General features: G+C 42.9%; 1 protein-coding gene across 12 annotated transcripts in view; it reads right to left on the minus strand.

Annotated features, from left to right (window-relative positions):
• Positions 1-25,788, minus strand: part of FAT3 (FAT atypical cadherin 3) — a 697,764-nt gene that overhangs the window by 6,919 nt on the left and 665,057 nt on the right. For 10 of the 12 annotated variants that reach the window (XM_061628858.1, XM_061628860.1, XM_061628859.1 and 7 more), the window contains 5 exons: positions 18,109-18,262; positions 12,298-12,950; positions 8,282-8,395; positions 5,615-5,674; positions 659-694 (listed from right to left, as the gene is read on the minus strand). In XM_061628858.1, the coding sequence (XP_061484842.1) occupies positions 659-694; positions 5,615-5,674; positions 8,282-8,395; positions 12,298-12,950; positions 18,109-18,262 (1,017 nt within the window). The remainder of the gene's footprint in view (positions 1-658; positions 695-5,614; positions 5,675-8,281; positions 8,396-12,297; positions 12,951-18,108; positions 18,263-25,788) is intronic. The other 2 variants (XM_061628862.1, XM_061628863.1) reach the window with 2 other exon arrangements.

Consider the following 25,788-nt stretch of genomic DNA (forward strand, 5'->3'; position numbering starts at 1 on the left):
AAGGAAACAAACCCACAGTGAATGGAGAAGGAGGCATGAGATGAAATCGACAGCATGCACCTAGTATGAGGCAAATCCCCTCTGGGTCTCAGCATAGCGAAGCTGTATATGCAAATAACTGGCATGCACCACAATTGTTTTGCTTTTTAGACACTGGCCAACCATGCTTTGGCCAGAATGAAGAAAAGCGATCTAACGTAATGATGACAACCAGCACAACATAGCCATTTTAATGTTTGCATTAGAAAGTAAGAGTCTGAGAAATAAAAAATGCTGAAAATCTAATGTAAGGTTCTGCTCATGGCAGGTGAGCATCAATCAGTTAGAACATATACATTAATGAAAGTCAGCATGCTCTTGCTGCTGTGGTCATTTCCAAGCTCTTGGTCTGGGGAGGGAAACAAAAATTACATAGGCACGCAAAATAAATTAGGCTGAGATGAAAAAGAACCAGCAAACCCCTGAAAGAATAATAAAGCCCACCCTGCCCTGCCATGGCAACCAAAATATATACTGCAACATGCTTAAACATGCAGAACATGGGCACAGCATGATTCAAAAGGTGAAGGCCGAACTAAGCATATTAGTAATGTGCTAACATTCCGGACTTTGAGGGCACACCCTCTCCCACCCATTAGAGCAGGAAGATGTCAATCACCTCTGTTGTAGTTCTGTCCTTGGTCTACATCAGTCACTGTTAAATACAAAGTGGGGAAGAAAGCAACACTGGAAACTCTCAAGTCTGCACATTGCAGAAAATCTTACAGTATGGTATATGCTTCTAAAACACATTTAAAAGTATTACGAAAAGTGCTTTTAAGCAACGCTTCCATTTAAGGTTTTTTAAAAATCTGATTTTTCTAATCAGGTGTTTATCGACACAATCACTTAACATCAAAGTACTACTATGGTTATCTCAATCAAACATGCAAAACAGAATCAAGAATATAGCTTTAATGCAAAAAACTATATAGTTTTTTAAATTTTTTGCAAAGTATCGCTCATTTCTCTCTTGCTCACTGTGAAACAGAAAAAAAATAAGAATCTACCATTCTCAGGGCCGGTTCAAACAAATCTGGGCCCAAGTACGCTCAGATACCACGGTGAGGGGCACGGTATAACAACCTGAACAGAACAGAATAGAAAGGCAGTCAATGGGACTGGAGAAGCAAACACGGCAGAGCCCTGTCCTAGCTAGAATGATCTGACTTTATGGGGAATAGGATCAAGGAAAACAAATACCTCTGGTTTCTCCTCTGGTTTTAATATAGGAACCTGCCTTACATGAAGCAGGAGGTGTGGCATTACCTGCAGGGCTAAGTTCATGGTACTGGTTTTGGCAGATAAAGCCCTATGCAGCTTGGGACCAGGTTACCTGAAAGATCGTCTTACCTTATATATACCCAGTCGACCACTGCGCTCTGCAGGTGAGGGCCTTCTGCAGATACCATCTTATCAGGAGGTCCGTTCCGCACAACATAGGAAGTGGACCTTTAGTGTTGTGGCATCCACCCTTTGGAATTCCTTCATCAAATATTAGACAGGCGCTGTCTGTGTTGTCTTTTCAGTGCCTACTAAAGACCTTCCTCTTTCAACAAGCCTTTTAAGTAGAGAACTTATCCCAGCTGCATCTGTATCATGATTGTTTTTAAGATGTTTTAAAAGATGGTTTTGAAGATATTTTTAAAAATGTCTTAAAGATGTTTTGTTTTTAAGATCTATCTATCTATCTATCTATCTATCTATCTATCTATCTATCTATCTATCTATCTATCTATCTATCTATCTATCTATCTATCTATCTATCTATCTGTCTGTCTGTCTGTCTGTCTGTCTGTCTGTCTGTCTGTCTGTCTAATATCCTGCCCTTCTTCTCAGAAGGAGTCTGGGGCGGCAAACCAAACACTAAAAGCAATTTAAAACATTTAATAGTTTGAGAGGTATGATTTGTATGGCTTGTTTATTACTGGGAGATAAGGTTGGACTTGCAAACCTGAGTGAAGAACAGCACCAACCCTACATTTTCAAACTATGGGAGCTAGTTCTTTTTTTAAAAAAAGGTAAACGGCAATAGGTAGGAGAGAATTGCAGTATAATTTCTTTTCTGGAGAAGACTTTCTTTCTGGAATGCTAATCCTACAATTGCCTCCAGAGGCCAGGTGAAGCATGATAACCTGAACTAAAGCTAGCTAGCTGGCATTCTTTTAGAGCCAGCATCTTGTGATGTGTTTAGACTATGTCTCTTGTGATTATCATCTGTCTTGTGGCTATTCATCCAGCAGGGTTGCCATCAGATTCTGCTAAAATATAAAAGCAGGACTGGAACATGTCATAACTGGGCTGTCCTGGGTCCAGAAAGCACTCAAGCTCAGACTGAACCTGGGATTTTGGCCAGGATTTGAGTTGGGGCAAAAATTCTGGCAAAATCCTTAGTATGTCCATGCCTCATTTGTGCAATAACTTGCTGCTTCAGTGACGTTGCACTGTCCCCTGTTGTTGGACTAGGGCAATATTTTTGGATGGTTACATGGGTGGTGCACTGAAGTTCACAGGACAGCAGTGGTAGCACAAGGGTCCCTACATCGGCTCATGTCGCCTCCTTGGCTTTACACAGCAGACCATGGGATTGGGCTGTGTCCTTTTGCAGGCATATCTTGTCAATGCTTCCCCTCAGCACGCAGCCGCTTTTATGACAATGAAGGATGAGTTGAAACTAGGCTAGCAATCTGATCAGCAGAAGGAAGATACTTTCTCTCATGACCAGTGGTTGCAGCTCAGGCATCAGCACTGTCTGAACCGGCCCTGACTGTTCCAAACAAGCAAACAAACAAAAAAAAGACTCAAAGCATTGTATCGACCAGAATCAAGGACCTTTTCTGGGTCGCTGGTTTTATGCCCATACCCGCATGCCTTAGTGCATGTCTATGAACAGTTACCTTTACGCTACACAGCAGAACCTCACTAACCTCCTCACTTGCCCACCACACAATTCAAAATGACTCCCTTTCTTTTCCCATTTTGTAGCAAGAATTATGCAAGCAAGGTCTCATGTACAGTAGGGCCTCACTCATACAGCGGGTTACGTTCTGGACCCCCGCTGTAAAGTGAAAACCGCTGTAAAGCGGAACGCATTGACTAACATTGACCAAAATGGTGCCCGACTGCCAAAAAACACCGTAAAAGCGGAACAAGCACCGTAGGAGTGGGGCCTTTCTGCAATTGACAACCGCTGTATTAGCAGAACGCTGTAAAGCGGGGCCGTACTGTATCTTCAAATTCACAGCTGTTCTCAGATACAGTGCAGAATATTTCACACTGGGGAATTAGGCTGTTTCTGGTCCATGTCACATTTGCATGCACTCATTCCTAAATTGCATTAATCTGATATATATACACACACAAAATACTGCATGGAAATTCAGATTTAAGTACACATTTTGATTGTATTTTCTCATAAAATACACATTTATATTCTCTCAAAAGCCATATTTCTTAAAATATGTTATCTAGAAATACATTTATTTTTTGGTCATGAATTGCATTGCCAAAATTGTTAAAAGTACAAAATCTAAAGGATAACTGTGTTCCAATTTGCATATCAGTGTAGGTGGCATGGAGCAGATCAGTCAATATCACATTTCAAAAAGGAAAAAAAATCAAGTATCTTTATTTCACTTCGGGCCTCAGTGTCGTGCCCCAAATTGAAGCCGAGTTTAAACTAGGTTAGGGATGGCATTGTTTCTCAAAACAAATATTACTACTTGAATCCTCTGGTGTGTGTGTCTATGTGACTTAAATATACCTCCTGATTTCTATTTTTTATTTTTTGCTTTCCACATTGTGGATTAGGGATACTGTTCAATTTAGGGACTTTGGAAAAAAAGAAAATAGTTTGTTATAGAGAAAACTGCACTGTAGATTAATAACAACAATAAAAAGCTGCTTTTTACCAGACCAGATTATTGGCCCAGGTAGCCCAGTATCAGGTACTCTGACTGCATTCACCCTTTAAAGTTTCTTTCCCAGCTGTGCTGTCTGCAACTAGGAATGTCAAAGAATTCTGATGTAAATGGAAAGGGGAGTGGAAATTGCTCATGCTCCCTTATTTGTCCCATGTCTGGAATGGAAACCAGTCCAGCAATATCAACTGGTATTTGAGGTTCTTTTTCTTTCTGGTCTGCAAATGATACATATTTGATTATTCCCCCCCAATTAAATGGCATTTCCTTTGTACAGAAATGAATTTGCATTCAAAAGAACGGTGAGGAAATAATTATGTTAAATTTGCAGTTTATGTAAATGATTATGCAAATTATAATGTGGACTGTGAGATGAATAAAGTAGCATTTGGCAGATCCTAAAGTGCAGTGGAAAGGAAACAGCACTGATTGTGATGAAGACAGGTCGTAACAGAAACCGCTGCCTCTTTACATCCCTGCCTAAGACCATTTCATTGGAAATGCTGGGGACTGACCCTGAGGCCTTCTGCATTCAAAGCATCCAGGATGAAATGATTTCCAGATCAGGGCTTCTGAGCTGTGGTGACAGCAACTAGAAACTTATTATTGCAGGGAGAAGGAGCATAGTGGAATCGAAATGCTAAGGCTTGGAACTTAATCTGTAAGGAAGCAGCTCCCTTAAAGGCTTCTAAAGTAGCTTTCTTGGGATGGTCTTAAAGAGACTGGCTTGGCTAAAGAAGCTCTTCCCAGCTAGTGTAGAGACGATACTACATCAGCTCTCAGTCTTGCTAACCACTGTGTTAGAATTTGCACAATGTGGGAGTGATTTTTCGCACTCAGAGGAACCAGGGATCAGAGGTTTGGAATTTGGAGAATAAAGAAAATTAAACCTCTGATCACCGCTAACAGAAATGGGTGGAGCAGCCTTAGGCCAGGGTGGGGAGCATTCCCTTCTGAGCAACCTTCCAAGGACCACATCCCAGTGGTGGGCAGGTCCAGAGTCAACAGCGGGAGTAGCAAGTAATGTACATTTTACCTTTGTACATTCGACCAGTTTCTACACGCACCCCTCTGTATCCTCCATCCACACGAGCAAGAGGCATGATCAGAGTTTAAAGACACATTACAGCCAGGCAAAACCTCTCGGGGTGCAAAGCAGGGCCAGTAAGGGGTGTGGCCTAGGGAGGAGGTGTGGCTTGGGGACAGTTCCATTAACAGGCTTGCCAACTTTGCTCCTTGTGTGCTTGGTATATATTATTTATGGTGCTTTGGATAAGCTAGTTCGTTGATGCTACAGTGGCTTGCTGAATCCATTTTTCTAAGGGCCCATTTCTGATCACTTAATTCCATTGGATCATCAGTGCTGCAAAAGGCATTGCATGATGGGGGGAAACCAAAACCCTATTGGCCTGAATCGACCCTTAGATATCAACTGAAATAATAAAAATAAATATGATTTGTCTCTCTGATGCTCGTTTTTTTCATGGGTCTCCCCCCCTCCTTTTAAAACTGCTTATTTGTAAAACGGAGTAGTATGCTGTGGCCTGGCTGGTGAGGGCGAGTTAATGAGCTTCTGCTGTGGCTTTTCACACAAAGGAATAAAAAAGACGAAGACGTGGCAACGCAGGAGAAATAATTTTAAAAAGATTAAATACCTTCATTTTCTATAGTGTCAACTACATTGTTGACAAGCTGTATGACAGTCACTATGGAAGCTTGTGGGGAAATGAAAGCAGAGATAAAGGGAAGGACAGCTACATGTTAGTATTTATAACACACAGTATTCTAAGGTTACGAAACATTAAATTCTCATAGCACAGATAGATTTGCTGGGACGGGGGCAGGAGAAGGCTGTGGGGATGGGGAGGGAAGAGGCAGTGGCATTAATGAATTATGCAACAGCTTGAAGGACATTTCAATTTCAGATAATCCCATACAGTCCCCCCCCAACAGAAAAGCAAATGGGGATACATTCAAAGGCAGCACTTTCAGAAAGCTCATATGTAGTGATGAATATCAGTTCATAAATTCAGTCTGGATTGTCCAGCAGATTCAATTAACCAGGCCAGTATCTTGTCTACCTGACACTAATCTCTAATTAATCCTTGCTTAAAGGCCTCCGAAGGGAAGCTGCTATCCTCCGAGCGACCATTATCTTCCAGGCAATCGTAAGGATATGAGATGGTGTGAAAGTCTTTTGGCTTAAATCTTTTTCCAACAGGAATGCTTTTACTTATAATGTAGTGCCTACAGAACAAAGTCTTGTGGGGAAATGAACAAATTCAGCAGTCTTAATTAAAAGACCATCATCAAATAGATTTTGTTTAAGGCAGAGATAGCCACCAGATGTTGGGGACTACAACTTCTACCAGCCTTGGCCAGCATGCCCAGTGGTCAAGGACGATGGTCCAAAACATCTGAAAGGCACCATGTTGGCTACCACTGTTTTAAGGAACATTTTTTTTAAAAAAAACAACAATGCTATAGACAAGAGTGTTTGACTGGGACCTGGGAGACAAGAGTCCAAATCCCCACTCAGCCATGAAGCCCACAGGGTGACCTTGGGCCAGTCACTATATCTCAGCCCAACCTACCTCACATGACTGTTGTGAGGATACAATGGAGAGGGGAGAAAGCATGTATGCCATCTTGAGCTCCTTGGAGGAAAGGAGGGATATAAATATAAATCATCACCCTCATCATCAATGGCCACCCTTTCAACATTTGGTCTTCCACATTTTCATTAGCTTTGTAGAAGAGGACTGTTTCATGTCAGGAGCAATCAGGAGAAGAACCGATGGACTACCCATGTGTGTCCTATAGAAACATGCTTCATACTAAGTCAGACCATCATCTAGCCCAGTGTTGTCTATCGTGACTGGTAATGGCTCTCTCAGATTGAGGCCTTTCCTACATTTCCTGATCCTTTAACTGAAAACAGAACTTTAGGATCTTCTGCATGCAGAAAATGCAGACAGCCAGTGTGGTGTAGTGGTTAGAGGGTTGGACTATGGCCTGGGAGACCAGAGTTCAAATCTCCATTCAGCCATGAAGCTCACTGGGTGACCTGAGGCCTAAGCTACCTCAATTAGGTTCTTGTGAGGATAAAATGGAGAGGAGAATCATGTATACCGCCATTTGAAGTTGTTGTTGTTGTTATTATATCCTGCCCTTCGTCCCAGCAGGAGCAGAAGGAACAGTTGCATGAAGGAACTTGCACCTCCAGCGTGCAGTGATCCTAGAGGCCCACATCCCAGTGCTGTGCCTGAGAAAAATCCCCTCATCTACACAATTATGAAAGGCACAGGAGTGCAAATGTTGAAAAGCTTGCCATCCCTGGTACAGGACCTTTAGAAGAAATCACCCCCTTTATGATACGGTGACTTACGATGAGGGTCATCAGAACTGGTGTGGGAGAAACGTCATATGCCCCCTTAATTGATCTCTCTAATTCTATGTATTAGTGGGAGCAGTGTAGAAAGCAAACTTATGGAAGTGGAAAACATAGGAAGCTGCCTTATACAAACATACAGATTTCAGACTAGCTTAGTGATCGCTGTGATTAATATTGCACATGTCAAAAAAGGCATCACTTACAGTTAGATCACTGAGCATTAGGAACATAAGAAGCTACCTTATATTGAGTCAGACCATTGGTCCATCTAGCTCATTATTGTCTACACTGATTGGCAGCAGTTCTTCAGGGTTTCAGGCAGGAGCCTCTCCCAGCCCTACCTGGAGATGCTGGGAATTGAACAAGAGACTAAGTTTTGCTGCCAAAACAGCAAAACAGCAATGGAAATGTCCTCTTCCATGTGGAACTACATGTTATCTTAGCAAAGTTGTCTTCCCAAACCTCAGTTAACCAATGTGATCTTATGTAACTTTCAAAGGTTGAATCCCAGTTCAACTTTCACTATCAATTTTCTCCTTGCCTTCTTCTGGAAACCTGAATTTGCAAGATTTCTAAATATCCTTTCTCATGGTGATCATTTGGTAGGAGTTTGTAAAAAACCCTGAAGAAGTAATAAACCAGAATAGCAGTCTTCAATGCAACAAAGTTTAAGGACCGTAGATGTAGGGTGTTCTTTAGGTCATCAGTTACGTCTGACTTTGCATGTAGTTGTCAACAACTGATAATGGTCCCTCCCTTCCCGCTAGAAACCAGACCGGAAACATTTACATGACACAGTGGACACACCACGTTATTCCGCATTTCAGTTATTTGTAGCACAATAAAGTCTTCTACAACACCAGTATATAGTATACACTTGGAGATAAGTAAGATCAAAACAGAAAGGGTAAGTTAGCTATGCCCTTACCATTATCATCACCTGAGTCTGACTGGAAAGAACTGAGAGACTGCACTTCAGAGTTGCTGCCTTTATTGCTTCCTGAAAAACAGGTCACCTCTTCCACATCATCAAGTCCTTTGCCTAGACACACACACAAGAAAAGGCAATGGGTGGAGCGGGGACACAAATCTTTGTTTTAAAGCACATGACATGCTATGGACAGATTCCATTTCACCTGGATGGAACAGTCATTTACTGAATGGGAACTGAAACAAGAAACAATTATTGAATCTAATGATCAAGCAGCCTGAAATTAAGCTATGTCAGTTATGCCGCTGAGACACGAAAATAGTTTTTTAAAAAGTGAGTTTGTAAGTGATCATCATGGAGAGACAGTTTGGTAGCAATGAAATAATGAACTAAGGGCCACAGCAAATATGCAGTGCCTTGTACAAAGAGTCTCTTATGGACAAGAGAACTGTGTTGTGCTGAGGAAGGGGAATTGGTTCACCTTTAATGTGAACTTACCAAATGCGTATTTCCTGAGCTAATATGTGAACTTAAAGGTAAATTTTGAAATTCGCACTGCTCCGAATTTTGTGATGCATTTCTCCAACAGAAAATATGCACAAATATGCATGTATCAGTGAAAATGAAATACAAAACTGTATCATGGAAAACCGTTAGTAAAAATGTGTATAAAATTCACTAATAGGCAAAAAACCTTGTGGTTTAAGAACATACCTATAGCCCACAGCTATTCTATCAAACTTTAAAAAGCAGGGAAATTGGGCAGCTATAGTGAATGCACCAGGGGAGCAGGAGACCTGAACTCCTCTCTGAGATATTGTACTGCCCTACAAATATGTCAAAATGCAAGCACCATTTGGGTTGGTCTTTCACAGTCCAATCCACTTGCTGTGTAGCTTGGAAGAATTTTGTAACATGTGCCTCTGAGCATATGGTGAGTGGTGGCAACACCTGCCATCTCCAAAGATAGAGAATTACATTTTTGTATGTTTGCTGGTGTTCTTCTTACTTTGCTTCTTTCCTGTGTTACTAATGTTTCTACAGAGAATCTACACTAGAAAATTTTATTTCCCTCATTATTCATCCCAGAAATCTGTGTCAAATTTATTTTTATTAATTTCAAAGCCTATTTATTGGTCAGTGTCATATGATGGTGAAAACAGCCTTTTGTGTTTCAAATTGGAGGTTATGTTCTATTTCTATTTTGGGTGCATTAACAGTGGAATCTGGACCTGCAGTTGATGAAAAATCAGACTGATTCCAATATGTTGCTACTTCAGCAATGACTCTAGCTGTTGGAAAAAAGAGGATGCATGTTTTCAGCCTGCTATGTTTAAACCACTTCATTTAAGGCAAGGTGGGCACAGTCAATTAAAAACATAGAGCACACCTAGCATTTTGCTAGAATATATTTCACCTACCACTGTTTTATCTTGTGCAAATTGAGACACTTCTGAGGTCAACTGGAGACTATTCTGCAGAAGTTAGTGCCATTATTCCACAATTATGTTTGAAGTTTTTTTAGTATAAATTTTGCAAAGAGTTGCTGTACTTCACATATTCACAGAAATAGAAACAAAAGAAAATGATTTCCTATAGGAAACTTCACTAAAATTGCAAAGGAAATCAGACATATTCAAAGTGACCATCTGAACTATATCAACTGTCTTCATAATGTTGCTTCCTCCCTGCTAAAACAAGATCAGCACAGCACGCCTTCTTTCTATTATTTGGGCTAATTGCAGGTTTTGCCACCACTCACCATATGCTCAGAGGCACATGTTACCAAATTCTTCCAAGCTACACAGCAAGTGGATTGGACTGTGAAAGACCAACCCAAGTGGTGTTTGCATTTTGACAAATTTGTAGGGCAGTACAATATCTCAGAGAGGAGTTCAGGTCTCCTGCTCCCCTGGTGCATTCACTATAGCTGCCCAATTTCCCTGCTTTTTAAAGTTTGATAGAATAGCTGTGGGCTATAAGTACGTTCTTAAACCACAAGTTTTTTTTTGCCTATTAGTGAATTTCCCTGCTTTTTAATCCAGCAGGTAAGAAATGGGATCCTGTGCAAGTTTGCTGAGAATGGATGGATCATTTGCATGCTTTTTGAGTTCAATGGGATTTACTCCCCTGCAATCATGCTTAGGATAGGTGAAACTGACCACAGAGGATGGGGAGGGGAGGGGGAGGAGGAGGGAGGGGAGGAAATGCAGAGGGGAGGACTGGGAGGGGAGCAGGCAGGATGGGGAGGGGAGGAGAAAGACAGGTTTGATCATTTGCATGTTCATTAAATTCAGTGTGATTTACTCCCATGCAATCATGCTTAGGATAGGTAAAACTGACCGGGGGCGGGGGGGAGGGAAGGCTGGAGTTGGCAGGGGAGGAGGAAGGGAGAGGAGAGGGGAAAAGCAGGTCTGATAATTTGCATGTTTATTTTCAATGGGATTTACTCCTATGCAATCTTGGTTAGGATAGGAAAAACTGACCATGGGGGAGGAGGAGTGGGAGTGGGAAGGAGTGTATTGGAGGGGGTCAAAGGAAGGGGGAGGGGAGGGCAGGTTTGATCATTTGCATGCTTATAGAGTTCAATGGAATTTACTTCTGTGCAATCATGTTTAAGCTAGGTAAAACTGACCATGGGGAGGAGGAAGGAGAGGGGAGGAGTGGGAAGGGGAAAGAGGGGATTGGAAGGGGATGGGGAGGAAGGGGCAAAGGAACGGGGAGGGAAGGGGCAAGAGGAGGGGATAGGAGGGAAGAGAAGGGAGGGTGGGTTTGATCATTTGCATACTTTTTGAGTTCAATGGGATTTATTTCTATGCAATCATGTTTGAAAATGGAAATGGGTTGCCTTCAAGTCAATCTCCACCTATGGCGACCCTTTGAATAGGGTTTTCATGGTAAATGGTATTCAGAGGTGATTTCACCATTGCCTTCCTCTGAGGCTGAGAGGCAGTGACTGGCCCAAGGTCACCCATTCAGCTTCATGGCTGTGTGAGGATTCGAACCCTGGTCTCCCAGGTCGTAGTCCAACACTGACCCAGGAAAGGGGCAGGGAGTGGGAGGGGAGGAGATTGGGTGGGTGGGCACTGGGCAGAAGGGAAGCCCCTTTCCTTTCCAAAAGGAAAACATTGTAAACAGAATCATTCTTTTTCAGGCTTTCCCCCACCTTTTTATTCTACAGCAGGCACATGAAGCCTCCCACCCAAATTTAAACCAAAGCTTTCCCTGGCCACATCTACACCAGGCCTTTATTTCACTTTGGACAGTCATGGCTTCTCTCAAAGAATCCTGGGAAGTGTAGTTAGTGAAGGGTGCTGAGAGTTGCTAGGAGATGCCCTGTTCCCCTCACAGATCTTCAGTCAGAGTGGCTGACTGTTAAACCATTCTCTCAGGGGAATAGGAGTCTCTTAGCACCCTTCACAAACTACACTTCCCAGGATTCTTTGAGGGAAGCCATGACTGTCTCACATGAAATCAAAGTCTGGTGTGGGTGTGGCCCCCTGATTAGCTAAGCTCAGCAGCTGTGAGGCTTTTAGAACACTGACAGTTGGTTCTTACTGAGCAGGTTCCAGCCTAAATTTATTAAATTAATTAAAAATCAGCCAGGCATTTTTTCAACTTTTCAACTGCAGAAGATGAAGGTCAGAGTATGGGGCAAGGTCAGTATCAGCATTACAGGTACTCTGTGAACATGGCTGATTTTTAATGAATTTCAACAGATTATGAGAACAGAGAAAAAAGTCTGAGGGTTTTTTCTCTCTTTTCACACTTTGAACTGTCTATTCTCTCTGACTGTTTTGTGTATCGCCATGAAAATTGACAGGGTTGTTAAGCAAGCGTTTCTGAGTTCAGGACTATAAGTTTTGTAAGGTTTTGTTTTGAAATGAGCTTATGGGAAGCCTCAGAATGACATGGGGGGCTATTTTCAATTTAACATTGCGGAATGTTAACTCTATTATTCTATGAAAAACAAGACCACACATCCCATGTTTGCCTTTGCCTGAACTACTCACTTTCAGAGCCATTCTCCCAGGTCTTCCTAATGGAGTCACAATCGGAACGGCACGGAGACACAGCAGGTAAGTTGGGGGCCACGCTGCACACTACAACACCTCGCCTAGCTGTTAGGATCCGAGGAGACTCTGGATGGAAAGTTGTCATCTCCTGATGCTCCACCCCAAGGCCATCGACTATCTTGTCCAAATTGTTTCTGGAGTCACTCTGGAAGCAAGGGGTGTAGGCCATTGGCCTCACGGGGACCTGAGGTGGTCCCACCTCTTGATAGATGTTGCGGCTGTCCCCACTGTTCCTCGTGTTTTTGAACTGGATCCCGTTGCTTTTGTGAAGCAGAGCGGCAGTAGCTGGGTCTTGGACCAAGGTGATGTTGTTACGGGAGTAGTTTTTCCGGAAGACTTTCTTGCGGAATACTATGAAGAGGACTATTAACAAAAATATGACAAAAAGCACAACGGCAATGCCGATCAGCTCTTCTTTGCCCACGTAAGAATGGCCGGCTTGGATGTTAGGGACAACCACTGGTCTCAGCCCACAGTGCTGGCCCACATATCCAGGAGTGCAGTTGCATAAAAATGACCCAAATACGTTGACACAGGAGCCACCATTTTCACACTCTTCTCTCTCACATTCATTAATATCGTCTTCACACCTGAAGGAAAGAAAAAGAAAATATGTGAGGTGGGTAGGAACAGGGATGAGTAACCTCAGGCCTTCAAGGAGCAAACATGCCCCTCAAGGCCTCTCTATCTGGCACTCTCCTCAGGCCACATGCCACCCTGAGCCACACCCCTCACCAGCCCTGCTTTGTAGGCCCCTGGAGTGTTATTGCATGCCTGGAATGTGGCCTTGAACGCTGACCATGACCCCTGCTTGCCCGGATGGAGGACAGAGAGGGGTGTGTGAAGGAACATAAAATTTCCATGCATTGCCCTGCCCACTTTTGCCCCTGGTCCTACCCATTGCTGGCAATTGGCCTCCAAAAGGTTGCCCAGACAAGAATGCAGCCCTGAGGCTGGAAAAGGTTCCCCACAAATGATTTAGAGATTTCAGCAGTTAGTACTGTGTGTGCACGCACTGACTTTAACTCCTCCCTTTTGCTTCTATATATTTTACTCATGGGTGGCTATCTGTGGCTCTCCAGATGTTGCCAGGCTAGAACTCCCATTATCCCTGTCAGTACTGGCAAGGGCTGATGGGTGCTGGAATCCAGCAACATCTGGAGGGCCACAAGTTAGCCACCCCTGCTTCATGAAATCTCACCCATTAAACCACTTGTCAAGTGGCCACCAGAGGTTAGGCACCCCAGGAATCCCACCCACTAAGCCCCTTGACAGGCCACAACATGTGGCTGGTAGGCTTCATTTGGTGTAGCCTGCCTCTTCTTAACAGCTGTCCAACGTAACATATAAGAACCAAATTGTCCAAGGAAAGATGCTTCTACGCCTTGCCTCCAAACGTCCCTTTCATAATGTGAAGCCTGTTTAATGTTCAAAGTGCTCTACATAGTTTTATATTCTTGTAATGCTTCCAGCCATGCTGCTCGGAAGGCCGATATTATTATCCTCATATTGCGTAGGGGTGGGGAGGGTTCAGCTTGCTGAGAAAGGTAAAAGGTGGCAGGGTGACCAAATGCCACCTAGTGAGTTCTCAGGTGAGGCCAGAGTCGAACTAGGACGATCCTGATTTATAACATACCCTCTTAGATACTATACTACCAGAGCTTTCTAACATAGCAAGAAGAGTAGTAGGAAGAAGCATGATTAGTAAAAGCAAAAGAAGAGTCCTGGTAGATCAAACCAAAAGCTTGTCTAGTCCAGCATCCTGTTTCCAACCCTGACCAATCAGATGCCTTTATTGAACCCACAAGCAGGGCATGGAATTAACAGTCCTTCCTCACTGTTCCCCCTCAGCACCAGGTATTCAGAGGCAAACAGCCTTGGAACATGGAGATTCCACATAGTCATCATGACTAATAGCCATTGATAGATTCTTCTGCCATGAATGGAAATGGATGGCCTTAGAATCATAGAATCATAGAGTTGGAAGGGGCCTTGTAGGCCATCGAGTCCAACCCCCTGCTCACAGCAGGAAATCCACAGCTAGAGCATCTCCTGCAGATAGCTGTCCAGCCTCTGCTTGAAGACATCCAGTGAAGGGGATCCCACCACCTCCCTAGGCAGTCGGTTCCATTGCCGAACCGCCCTTACTGTCAAGAAGTTCCTTCTAATGTCCAATCTGAATCTACGCTCCTGCAACTTAAAACCATTAGACCTAGTCCTACCCTCTGGGGCAGCAGAGAACAAATCTGTACCCTCCTCTATGTGACAGCCCTTCAGGTACTTAAAGAGTGCAATCATGTCACCCCTCAGCCTTCTCTTCACCAGACTGAACATGCCAAGTTCCTTCAACCTTTCCTCATAAGACTTGTTCTCCATACCGGCTATCATCCTCGTCGCCTTCTTCTGGACCCGCTTTAACTTCTCTATATCTTTCTTAAAATGAGGCACCCAGAACTGAACACAGTATTCCAGATGAGGCCTGACTAATGCAGAATATAGTGGGGCTATTACTTCCCTCGACCTGGAAACTATAGCTCTGTTTATGCAGCCCAAAACCGCGTTTGCCTTTTTTGCCGCAGCATCACACTGCTGGGTCATGTTCAACTTGCGATCCACTACAATTCCAAGGTCCTTCTCACACGCACTACTGCTAAGCCGGGTATTTCCCATCCTGTACCCGTGCATTTTGTTTTTGTGGCCTAAATGCAGAATCCTGCATTTGTCTTTATTGAATGTCATTTTATTAATTTCAGCCCAATTTTCTAGTCTATCCAGGTCCCTTTGGATTTTATTCCTGTCTTCCATTGTGTTAGCTATCCCTCCCAGTTTCGTATCATCCGCAAACTTCATAAGGCTTCCCTCCACCCCATCGTCTAAGTCATTGATAAAAATGTTGAAGAGTATCGGCCCCAGGACAGAACCCTGTGGCATTCCACTTGAGACCTCCTTCCAGTCCGAAGCAGAGCCACCTACGACCACTCTTTGAGTACGGTTTTCCAACCAGTTGTGAATCCACCTGACAGTATTTCCATGTAGTCCGCATTTGACTAGTTTGCTAATCAAAAGGTTGTGGGGGACTTTGTCAAACGCTTTGCTGAAATCTAGACAGATGACATCTACAGCATTTCCACCATCTACTAAGCTAGTGACCCGATCAAAAAAAGAGATGAGATTAGTTTGACAGGATTTTTTCTTGACAAACCCATGCTGGCTCCTTCTAATCACAGCATTGTCATCTAGATAGTTGCCAATGGACTCTTTTATTATCCGTTCTAATATCTTTCCCGGTATTGAAGTCAGACTGACCGGCCTGTAATTCCCCGGATCTTCTTTTTTACCCTTTTTAAAGAGTGTGACGACGTTTGCCCGTCTCCAATCCTCTGGCACCTCTCCCATTCTCCAGGATTTCTCAAAGATGATGGCAAGAGGTTCCGAGAGTACATCCGCAAGTTCCTTCAATACTCTGGGATGCAGTTCATCAGGCCCTGGAGATTTGAACTCATTTAGGTTAACTAGGTATTTCCTGACTATCTCCTTATCAATCTCAAACTGCAGTCCCCACCCCTTACTGAGATTGCTACCGATGCAAGGTTGCACACTGTTCCCTTTTTGGGAGAAAACGGAGGCAAAATAGGTGTTGAACAGTTCTGCCTTTTCCTTGTTATCTGTCAACATTTTGCCATCCTCATTGAGCAGCAGTCCCACCGTTTCCTTGGTCTTTCTCTTGCTTCGAACATATCTGAAAAACCCCTTTTTGTTGTTCTTCGCTTCCCTCGCCAGCCTCAGCTCATTCTGGGTTTTAGCTTTCCTTACGCTATTCCTGCAAGCCTGAGCCGCTCGTCGGTACTCTTCCTTGGTGATGCGTCCTTTCTTCCATTCTTTATACATACTCTTTTTTATTTTTACCTCCTCCACCAGTCTTCCGTGTAGCCACATTGGCTTTTTCCAATGTCTTCCATTTTTCTTCCTCTTTGGAATTGTTTGCGATTGTGCTTTTTGTAATACGTTCTTCATGAACTCCCACGCTTCTTGGGCTCCTTTTTTCTTTAGTTTATCTAGCCACGGGATCCTACCCATCATTTCCCTGAGCTTGCTAAAACTCGGCTTTCCTGAAATCCAAGGTCCATGTTTGACTATATTCTTCTTTGGCTTTCCCCAGAATCACGAATTCCAGCATTATGTGGTCACTTTCCCCCAAGGTACTGACCGCTTTAATTCCCGTGACCAATTCGTCCGTGTTAGTTAAGATCAGGTCCAGGATTGCCGATCCCCTTGTTCCTTCTTCTACTTTTTGAAAGAGGAAATTATCAGCAAGGCCCATCAGGAATTTGTTGGAGGCTTTGTGCTTCGCAGAGTTTGTCTCCCAGCAGATATCCGGGTAGTTGAAGTCCCCCATCACTACTACTTCTTGCCTCCTTGAGATTTTGGAGATTTGTTTGAGAAAGGCCTCGTCTACCACATCTTCCTGGCCAGGGGGTCTGTAGTAGACACCTACTACCATGTCGGTTTTATTTGTTTCTCCATTTATTTTTACCCAAATGGTCTCTACTGGACCCCTTTGTTCGCTCTCTTGGATTTCCATAGAGGTGTATTTGTCTTTGACGTATAACGCTACTCCCCCTCCTTTTCTGTTGCTTCTATTCTTTCTGTAGAGTTTATATCCTTCAAGTCGATCCCGACTTATGAATAGGGATTTCATTGTAAGCGGTATTCAGAGGAGGTTTACCATTGCCTCCCTCTGAGGCTAGTCCTTCCCAGCTGGCTAGGGCCTGCTCAGCTTGCCACAGCTGCAGAAGCCAGCCCCTGCCTTGTCCGCAACTGTTGACTGGGGGGCAACTGGGCTCCTTGGGACTATGCAGCTTGCCCATGGCTGCCCAGGTGGCAGGGCAGGTAGCCCCTGAGCCACTCACTGCAGGGTGATCTTTAGCTGGCCCTTGACACCCAGGAGACACAATCAGGGATTTGAACTCACAGACTCTGGACTCCCAGCCAGGCTCTCCTCCCCACTGTGCTATACCAGCTCTTCTGCCATGAAGTTGTCTAAATCCCCCTTTAAAGCTTTAAAGATAAAGCTAGAAAAGACAATAATGCTGGGAAAAACAGAAGGGAATAGAAAAAGAGGAAAGCCAAACGAGATGGATTGATTCTGAACAGGGTGGTCCACGACAGGTGCTCTTGGAGGTCACTGATTCATAGGGTTGCCATAAGTCATAATCGACTTGAAGGCCCATAACAACAACAAACCTCTTGTACCCCACCCTAGTATCGCACTGCAGTGAAGGGCAGGTTAAAAATATTTTAAATAGTAGTAATAATAAAGAAACAACAGCCTGTACAACTCGTGATTCATCAGGCCAAACAAAGATCAGAGCAAACAGGCTCACTCTGCAAAGATGGAGAATATGTGGATCATTGAAAAATCTGGTGCTAAATCTGAATTCAGCAGAATTCTTGCCCATTGTTAATCCAGAGTTAGGCCAGGCTTCCCCAATATGATGCTCTCCAGATCTTTGGACTACAACTCCCATCTTCCCTGACCATTGGCCATCCTGATTGAAGCTGATGGGTGCTGCAGTCCAAATTGTCTGGAGGCCAGTAGGTCAGGGAAGGCTGAGTTAGACCAATGGGCCTCACACCCTGACTGCCATTAGCTATTCAGGGCTTCCTTCCCAGCCTGCTGCATGATGTTGTTGATTGGTGATGTTAGACCTGTAATCTTGTGCATGCTGAAAGTTCAGTCTTACTTACGTCACTCCTGTTAATCCACTCTTGCAGTTGCAGATGAAGGCACTGCCGATGGGATCACATGACCCTCCATTGCGACAAGGATTTGGAAAGCAGGCTGTAATCTCGGACTCACAGTTTCGCCCGGTGAACTGAGAGAGGCAACTGCACTGATAGCCTAAGATTAAAAAATAAATATAAAGAAATAAATAAACAAATAGCAAAAGCATCAGAGATTACTCTCCAAACAGGATACAATACAACTGGATGGTTTGCATTCGTAAGTGGGACTTTATTTCCCTCTAGTGGCTGATTTAGGAATACTTCTGATTTTGGAGTATAACAACTTTTATTCAGAAGCTCTAAGGCAGCCTTTCCCAACCAGTGTGCCTCCAGATGTTGTTGGACCACAACTCCCATCAGCCTCAGCCAGCATTGCCAATGGTCAGGAAAGATGGGAATTGTGGTCCAACAACATCTGGAGGCCCACTGGTTGGGAAAGGCTGCTCTAAGCAATAACAGTACACATTGGTTAAATACAGTCTCACTGTAAGAAAAATGTCACATCTGAAAGACCTTAAATGACAATGATTTTAGATCTAGAGATCTTATGTTGATTATGATCTTTTTTTAAAAAAATGTTGAAGTCCATTTAAGCTTAATATAAAAGAAGGCCAATGGTGACTTTTAAAAACAAAAAATAGAGTTTTTTAAATCATAGGAACGCTGTCAAAGAATTGTCATACTTATGGATAATAGCTGGCCCTTCTTATTTGCAATGTTCTCCAGATGTTGCTGGACTCCAACTTCCATCAACCTCAGCAAGCAGAGTTAATGACAAGGCATGATGGGAGTTGTAGTTCCATCAACATCTGGAGAGCCACAGGTTTCCTACACCTGCTCTACAATAAGCCTGCACAACTTGTGACCTTCTCCCCAAGCTGAATGCTGTTTTAGCAGGCTGCAGTTTATCAAGCTTCTGTTCGGTTGCATATGTAGCTGGTGGGCTATATTCTGCTTAGTGGGTCACAAGTTGCGTAGAACAGATGAACTGGGGGTGGGTGGGTTGCAACAGTGATTCCAATAAAGCTTTACAGTTTGGAATGTGTTATTTGTGAATGTTTCTGATGAAAGATAAAAAGTAAAAGAGAACCACTTTTAAACTGAATGCAAATTCTAGTCAATGCACATGGTGAATTTCACAGCCATGGGAAATGCAGAACCGATTTCATCATCATGTGTAAATGAAAACTGGGAGCAGCTTCAGATGCCAGAAACATGTGCCATCAATCACTTGCACAGTTGCGTCTATATTTGGTTGGCGGTATGTGTTTATAATGTGTGAAAAGGATCTTGCTGAGAATAGCGAGTGCCATTTTTCTGCCAATGGGTGATATCCAGCTAAGACATAGAGTAGGCCCATGGAAGTCAATGGACTTAATCAATCCCCCCATATCTTTTTCAGATATTCTAAAAAAAACCCCACTGCCAATCCATCTGGGAAAACTGGCTTGTTTGACTGAAGCCAATGTATGAATTCCTATCTTTGTAATATGGTTTCAAGGGATATTTAATCATTTATAACCCGCGTCTTACAGACAAGAACAGTCGCTACACCGCATAGAGCTATGTGAGTGACCTACACAGGAAGGACAAATAGGACTTGATTCAGTTACTTTATCCTTTTTGCTGAAAACAAAGCAATTTAAGGCTTAGGTCCATAAGCCAGCTAACTGGACAACTCTGATGTAAATCTGTTTAATTCCATAAACTAAATCCAATGCTTTGGTTTAAGCATTTTCTGAAAGGGAGACTTCCTTTCTGCAATGGAATAAGCCCATGATTTTGCCTCCTGCTTGGTATTTTAGGTCTGATTCATAAATTGCATTTTATATATAAGGAGTGTGCTTGAAAGTGAACGAGTGAAGAACAAGCGATCAGAAGAAGCTTGTGTTTATAGACATGTGCACGATCCACACATACCTATTAGGGAGCCAGGGAAGTGTGAGGAATTTGATCTTTGAGAATTATGATGTAATGCAAATCAGAGCTTACGGAAAAATCCTAAATAGAGGAAGATGCTGGAATTTACGGTGGCTTAAATTAAATTGCCCTGGGCCCAAAGCTATCAGAATGAAAACAAGACTTTAGAATAGTATGATTTGCACCACACTTCTTGCTGGCGTCAGTTCCATCAGGTTGCCAGTTGATGTGACCAAAATGAAAGAGGTTTGGAATAGGTGTAAGACTCTTTGCCTCGTCCCACCACACCCCTTTTGGGGGACTTATGCTAGTGTAAATTCAGCCAGCTTAAGTTCCACTGGCTAAGCCTCAGCTGAGCCAGCAAAGCCTCAGCTCAGAGTTATGCTGGCTGAGCGGGAATAAGGGAGTTATCTTGGCAGATCTTGGGTTTAGACTGTCCTCTTAGTTATCCATTGGTGTTTGCCATTTTTGGACGCTGTTCAGCACAAAAAACTAGAAAATAACATTTTAAAAATGCAAGCTTCAAGAAGGAAAAACAAAACCATCTGGAAATTCATTATTTTAAGGGAAAATCTGGTTTAAAAAATGTGTTCAGATGCAAATTTTCATGTGGATTTTTTAAAGCAACATTCGCAGATTAATGTGGAAAAGGGACAGCATTGGCTGATGGGTGAGCACAAGGAAAATCGACACAGACTGGAAACAGACCGATTTGTGCAGCAAATGGCTCCTGGCGTTTTCAGTGGCAATCCCAGGTTCACAGTGGCTGCGCAATGTGTGCAAAAGGCCTTTAGCCCCATTCCATTGTGGCTGCTGCCTGTGTCTCTTCTAGCAAGCCCAATAATCTGCCACACTCAACCGTCTACTGCAATTTGAGGGCATCTGAATAGGGACCTTCCATTTAACCCCATTTAATTATGTATGCCCTTTTTACGTGCAGAGGATTGTCTGGGCTAACAAATTATTTTGCTTTGGAATGCAGAGTGGGTGGGGGGAAAAGAAGAGAGTGGTCATGACAATGTCCCAGTAGATTGCTTTATAGATTGGCTGATGTATAGTTAGGGTCCACTGCTTTAGAATTATGGCACCATAACAATCCTTTATTTACATATACTGCTGAGATAGTGGAAAAAACCCATCTCTGAGCAAACAGATTTCCGAATCAGAGACAGAGAGAGAGAGACAGAGAGCGCATGCGTGCTGAAACATTCCCTCAGGGCACTTGCTCTCCAATAGCAGGTCTAAGTAGCCCTGGAGCAGAGAATAGAGCAGCAAGCCATTCCAACCTGAGCTGTTTATATGCTTCTCATAATAAAATGAACCCATCATTTGGAGATGTATGTATATAGCCCTTTTCCTTCTCAGCAGCCAATGTAAATCTGAAATATGGAACTCTGTCAGAGGAAGGACGGAAGGGGGAAATTATCCTAAAGTGATTTGTTAGAAAGGTTTCAATTTGCACATCATGCTATTTGCTGACTGATCGTGTAAATAGACTCCAGCAAAATCAATAGAAAGAGGAGCTGTTTTCCCCCTTTTCACTTAGTTTATTCATACAAGTGAATGCTTGACCTAATTTATTATATGCCATCCAAGTTAAAAGTTAGGCATTTGTTTTATCCTCACTCCCCAGGGACGTAAATAATCTTGTTTAGCAATTTTCTTGAAAGCTTCTACATCTTTTGAATTAATATTCTTTTCTTGCTGGGTCCTATGTACTCTCTTTTCTTAACCTTCTGTTTGCAGATAAAGAACTCTTAAACACACGAGTTAGTGCCGACATGGGCCCAGATGCCACCTATTAAATTCCAAGTCTGCTGTCCTTACTTGTTTAATGTGCTAATGCTTTTATGTTCAGTTCCTTCAGCTCTCTGGGCACCATCTTCACTTCAGCCGACATGTCCTCAACTCATTCCCCATTAAACCAAAACAAACTAGACAGTGTTAATATTCATACTGCAGAGGGATTTTCTGAACCAAATGGGGCAGAACTACAAAGATGGAACCAGGGTCATGCAGGACGGCTATAGAGTAGAGTTTAAGGATCTTGAGGTCTTCCAGATGTTGTGGGACTCCAACTCCCGTTGGCCCCAGCCAGCATGGCCCATAGGCAGGGATAGTGGGAGTCGTAATCCAGCAACACCCAGGTTCCTGATCCTTGCTAAAGAGCAGAAGAACCTCAGGTCTGGGGAATTGAATGTGGTCCTTTAGGCCTCTCTGTTAAGCCCTCGGGACTCTCCCTATAGGCCACACTACCTCACCAGACCACATCCCTTACCGGATTTAAACCCTGACTAAACAAATGGCCCATTGAAACACATGTGAGAAATAGTCCACTATTGGTTGGTTCCAGGTTTATTTGTGTGTAGAGGAGACCAATTGAAATCACTGTACCTAAGGTACATGTGACTAACTTGAGACTCACTGATTTCAACGGGACTTCTCAAAACATGACAAAACTGGGATCGAGTCGCATATGTGTAGCTACACTGGGGGAAATTGATGCTAGTCCAGAACTATCTTCTGCCACCCATCAACAGCATGTATTTTCTTGTGAAAATGGAAATCAGAAATTGCTGCAAAACTCAACCAAGTGGCCAATGCCCAGATCAATTAAGTCAAATGATTTGCAACGATTCTCTGATTATTTCTGGTTCCCAAATACTTGGCTCCCAAAGCAAGTGGAAAATTACCCAAGATGAATGACTGAGAAATATGAAAATGATCAGATGTGTATCCCCCCAACCCAAAGATCACTTGAAAATTGCCAGTGGACTTCTCAGACCACTTAATGCTTTTTTTCTGCCTGTTGGAGCAATTGTAATGCATTGTGCTAGATGCTGTATAATTTTTAATTATATTTTCTTTCTTCTTTTATTTCTTATATTGTATTTTATTGAATTACAATTTGTATTCCATAGAATTCAAATTGTAGTACCATAGCATGCAAGATAAGAAATTAATAATATTATTTATTGTTTATATGACACACTTCCTCCCAATTAAAAAAACAATAAAAAAACAATAAAAAATCAATATGATTATTTTATGCAGAGATACTATGGACCACCTGAATGAAGCTCACAAATCTCTGGATGTCCATGGACCACTGTTTGGGAGCCTTTGGGAGGATGGGTGAATAAATAAATAAATAATGGTGAATGCTCCTCAACTATGACATACTACAAACATATCAGCTAGTCTTACTCATGTTTATTTAATGCACCAAGAAGGGGGGAAATGATCCTTAAGGTTCCTTCACATGTGTTCTTACAAACAGGTGTTATCTATGTTGGGAAAGACCAAGTGTTTACAAAAAAAGAATGCTTTATTTGCCACAAGTAAACAGGATACGGACAGGGATAGAATTGTCTGAAGATCTCCATGTCGAGCTTATCTGCACAGATTTTTTCTAATTTTTGCCTTCTCTTGATGAGAAGGTTTTTTTTAATGGCTCAGCTAAAAATGTGAAGAATTCCCACATATAATATGCATTATTATATGTATAATATTATATACACATACATTCCAATCTCCTAAAATAAGCAGCACACAAACCGATACATACAATAATGCATCTAACTGTATAAAAATAGTTATTTATTAGTGCTTATAAAATTATGCTGCAGAAATATAGTACCTCATGGGGCTTGGCTCTTTTATACATTTTCTTTATATATGTATATTTTTGCATATAATTTTTTTAATAAACCCTGACAACGCACAGGCGCTTGATGCAAGAAGCAGTCCGATGCGGACAAAGCTCGGTTGGGTCAGAACTGCCAAGTTCTGTGTATAAATCTGTTTAAAAAGGATTCCTCCTCCATCCCTAGATGAGGCAAGCAGCTTCCTGTGTGCACTTGTGTGTAGTGGGAAACCTCATGCTTCTAACAGACTTCACAAGTGATTGCGCATACATGTGGAAGGGAGTCTTGAGTCCCTCTGGCCTCAGCTGGAGAAAAAGAAGCTTATCACCACCAAGTTCCTTCTGTTCCCAGACATCCTGGCTCCCTCTCTGACAATGCGAAATCACAACAATTTTTCTACCTCAGCTTCCCCCTTCCTCTCCCTTTTATATTTTGCTTTGCAGCTACTCCCGTTTTCTGGCTCCCTTACATCACTAGTGAATAGGCCCTTACTCAAAGAAGGCCTTTTACTGGGAGCGGGCTATTACTCCTGTGGAGGTCTTGCTCCAAGTCTGACCACTGAAGCAGAAATGACTTGCACCCTTACCGGTGGTCCTGTTGACGGCCTCAAAAACGACAATGTAGAGATGGAAAAGATTCTGAAGAGGGCAACCAAAATGATCAAGGGGATGGAGCGACTCCCTGACAAGGAAAAGTTGTGGCATTTGGGGTCTTTTAGTTTTGAAAAAAGGCGAGTCAGAGGCAACATGACAGAAGCGTATAAAGTTATGCATGGGGTGGGTAAAGTGGATAGCATAACGTTTTTCTCCCTCACTCATAACACTAGAACTCAGGGACACCCAATGAAGTTGAATGTTGGAAGATTCAGGGCAGACAAAAAGTACTTCTTCACATGGCACATAGTCTAACTATGGAATTTGTTCCCACAAGAGGCAGTGATGGCCACCAACTTGGATGGCTTGAAAAGAGGATTAGAGGATTAGACAAATACATGGAGGATCAGACTATCAATGTCTACCTGCCACAACGCCTATCAGAGGCAGTATGCTTCTGAATATCAGTTACTGGAAACTGCTGGAAGTGAGTGCTATTGCACTCTGATCCTGCTTGCAGGCTTCCCATAGACATCTACGTGGCCACTGTGAGAACAGGATGCTGAATTAGATGTGCTGTGTTCTTGTGATGTGGCAAACTGGCTGTCTGCTAACTCTACAGTTTCCCCTTTGAGTCACATCTCTCCTCTGTTCTCCATGTTTCCTTCCCTCCCTCAATGGACCCTACTCCTATGTCTGAAGCCCTGGCAATGTTGAGGTGTCCCCTGAACCTCCATAGCATATCTTCTATTTAATGCATGTCTGTGCAGGAAAAGTGGCCGACTGAGAAGGGCTCCAAGACAGGCCACATTACAGTTCAAAAGCTAAAGATTGGTCGTAAGAAATTCAAATCCAGTTCCTGGGTGGTTCAAGACTTGGGACCAATCTGGACATTTCAGCAAATGCATCTCTTGCCTCTCCTACATCTAGGTATAGCATTAATGTTCTAATCATCTGAAGAGGAACTCCTCCTAATAACAAACTCAGGTGTGGAGAGCCAAAAGGCTTGGAGCCACTGAGAAACAAGAGGGGGAGGGGGCGCATCAGCATGCTCAAGTTTGCAGCAGTAGAAAAGAAAACGACAGAGGCAAAGACTGAATAACTGAATGTGTACTAAAGGTGTTCAATAGCCATGGAATATTGAGTGTAAGCTGGACAAGAAAACTGGTAAGGGAGGAGGGAACACCCCACTTCAGCGCCTTACAGCTTACAGGAGGTGTTCTCAAACTGTGGACCACTAGAAGTCTGCGAGCTTCATTCAGGTGGTCCGTGGTGGGTCTATGGATTTGTGAATTAAAGACGAGAGACAGCGCATCCGTCACATTAAATATCCATATTGAGTTTTAAGAGCATTATTTGGTTCTTTTATTTCTTAAACATTGTATTTTATTGTATTACAAATTGAATTCTATGAAATTTAAATTATTATACAATAAAATACAATATGCTAGGGGCTTTGCCTCTGCATGTTTTGCATCTCC

The sequence above is a fragment of the Rhineura floridana genome, chromosome 5 (genome assembly GCF_030035675.1).
Source record: "Rhineura floridana isolate rRhiFlo1 chromosome 5, rRhiFlo1.hap2, whole genome shotgun sequence".
Lineage (NCBI taxonomy): Eukaryota > Metazoa > Chordata > Lepidosauria > Squamata > Rhineuridae > Rhineura > Rhineura floridana.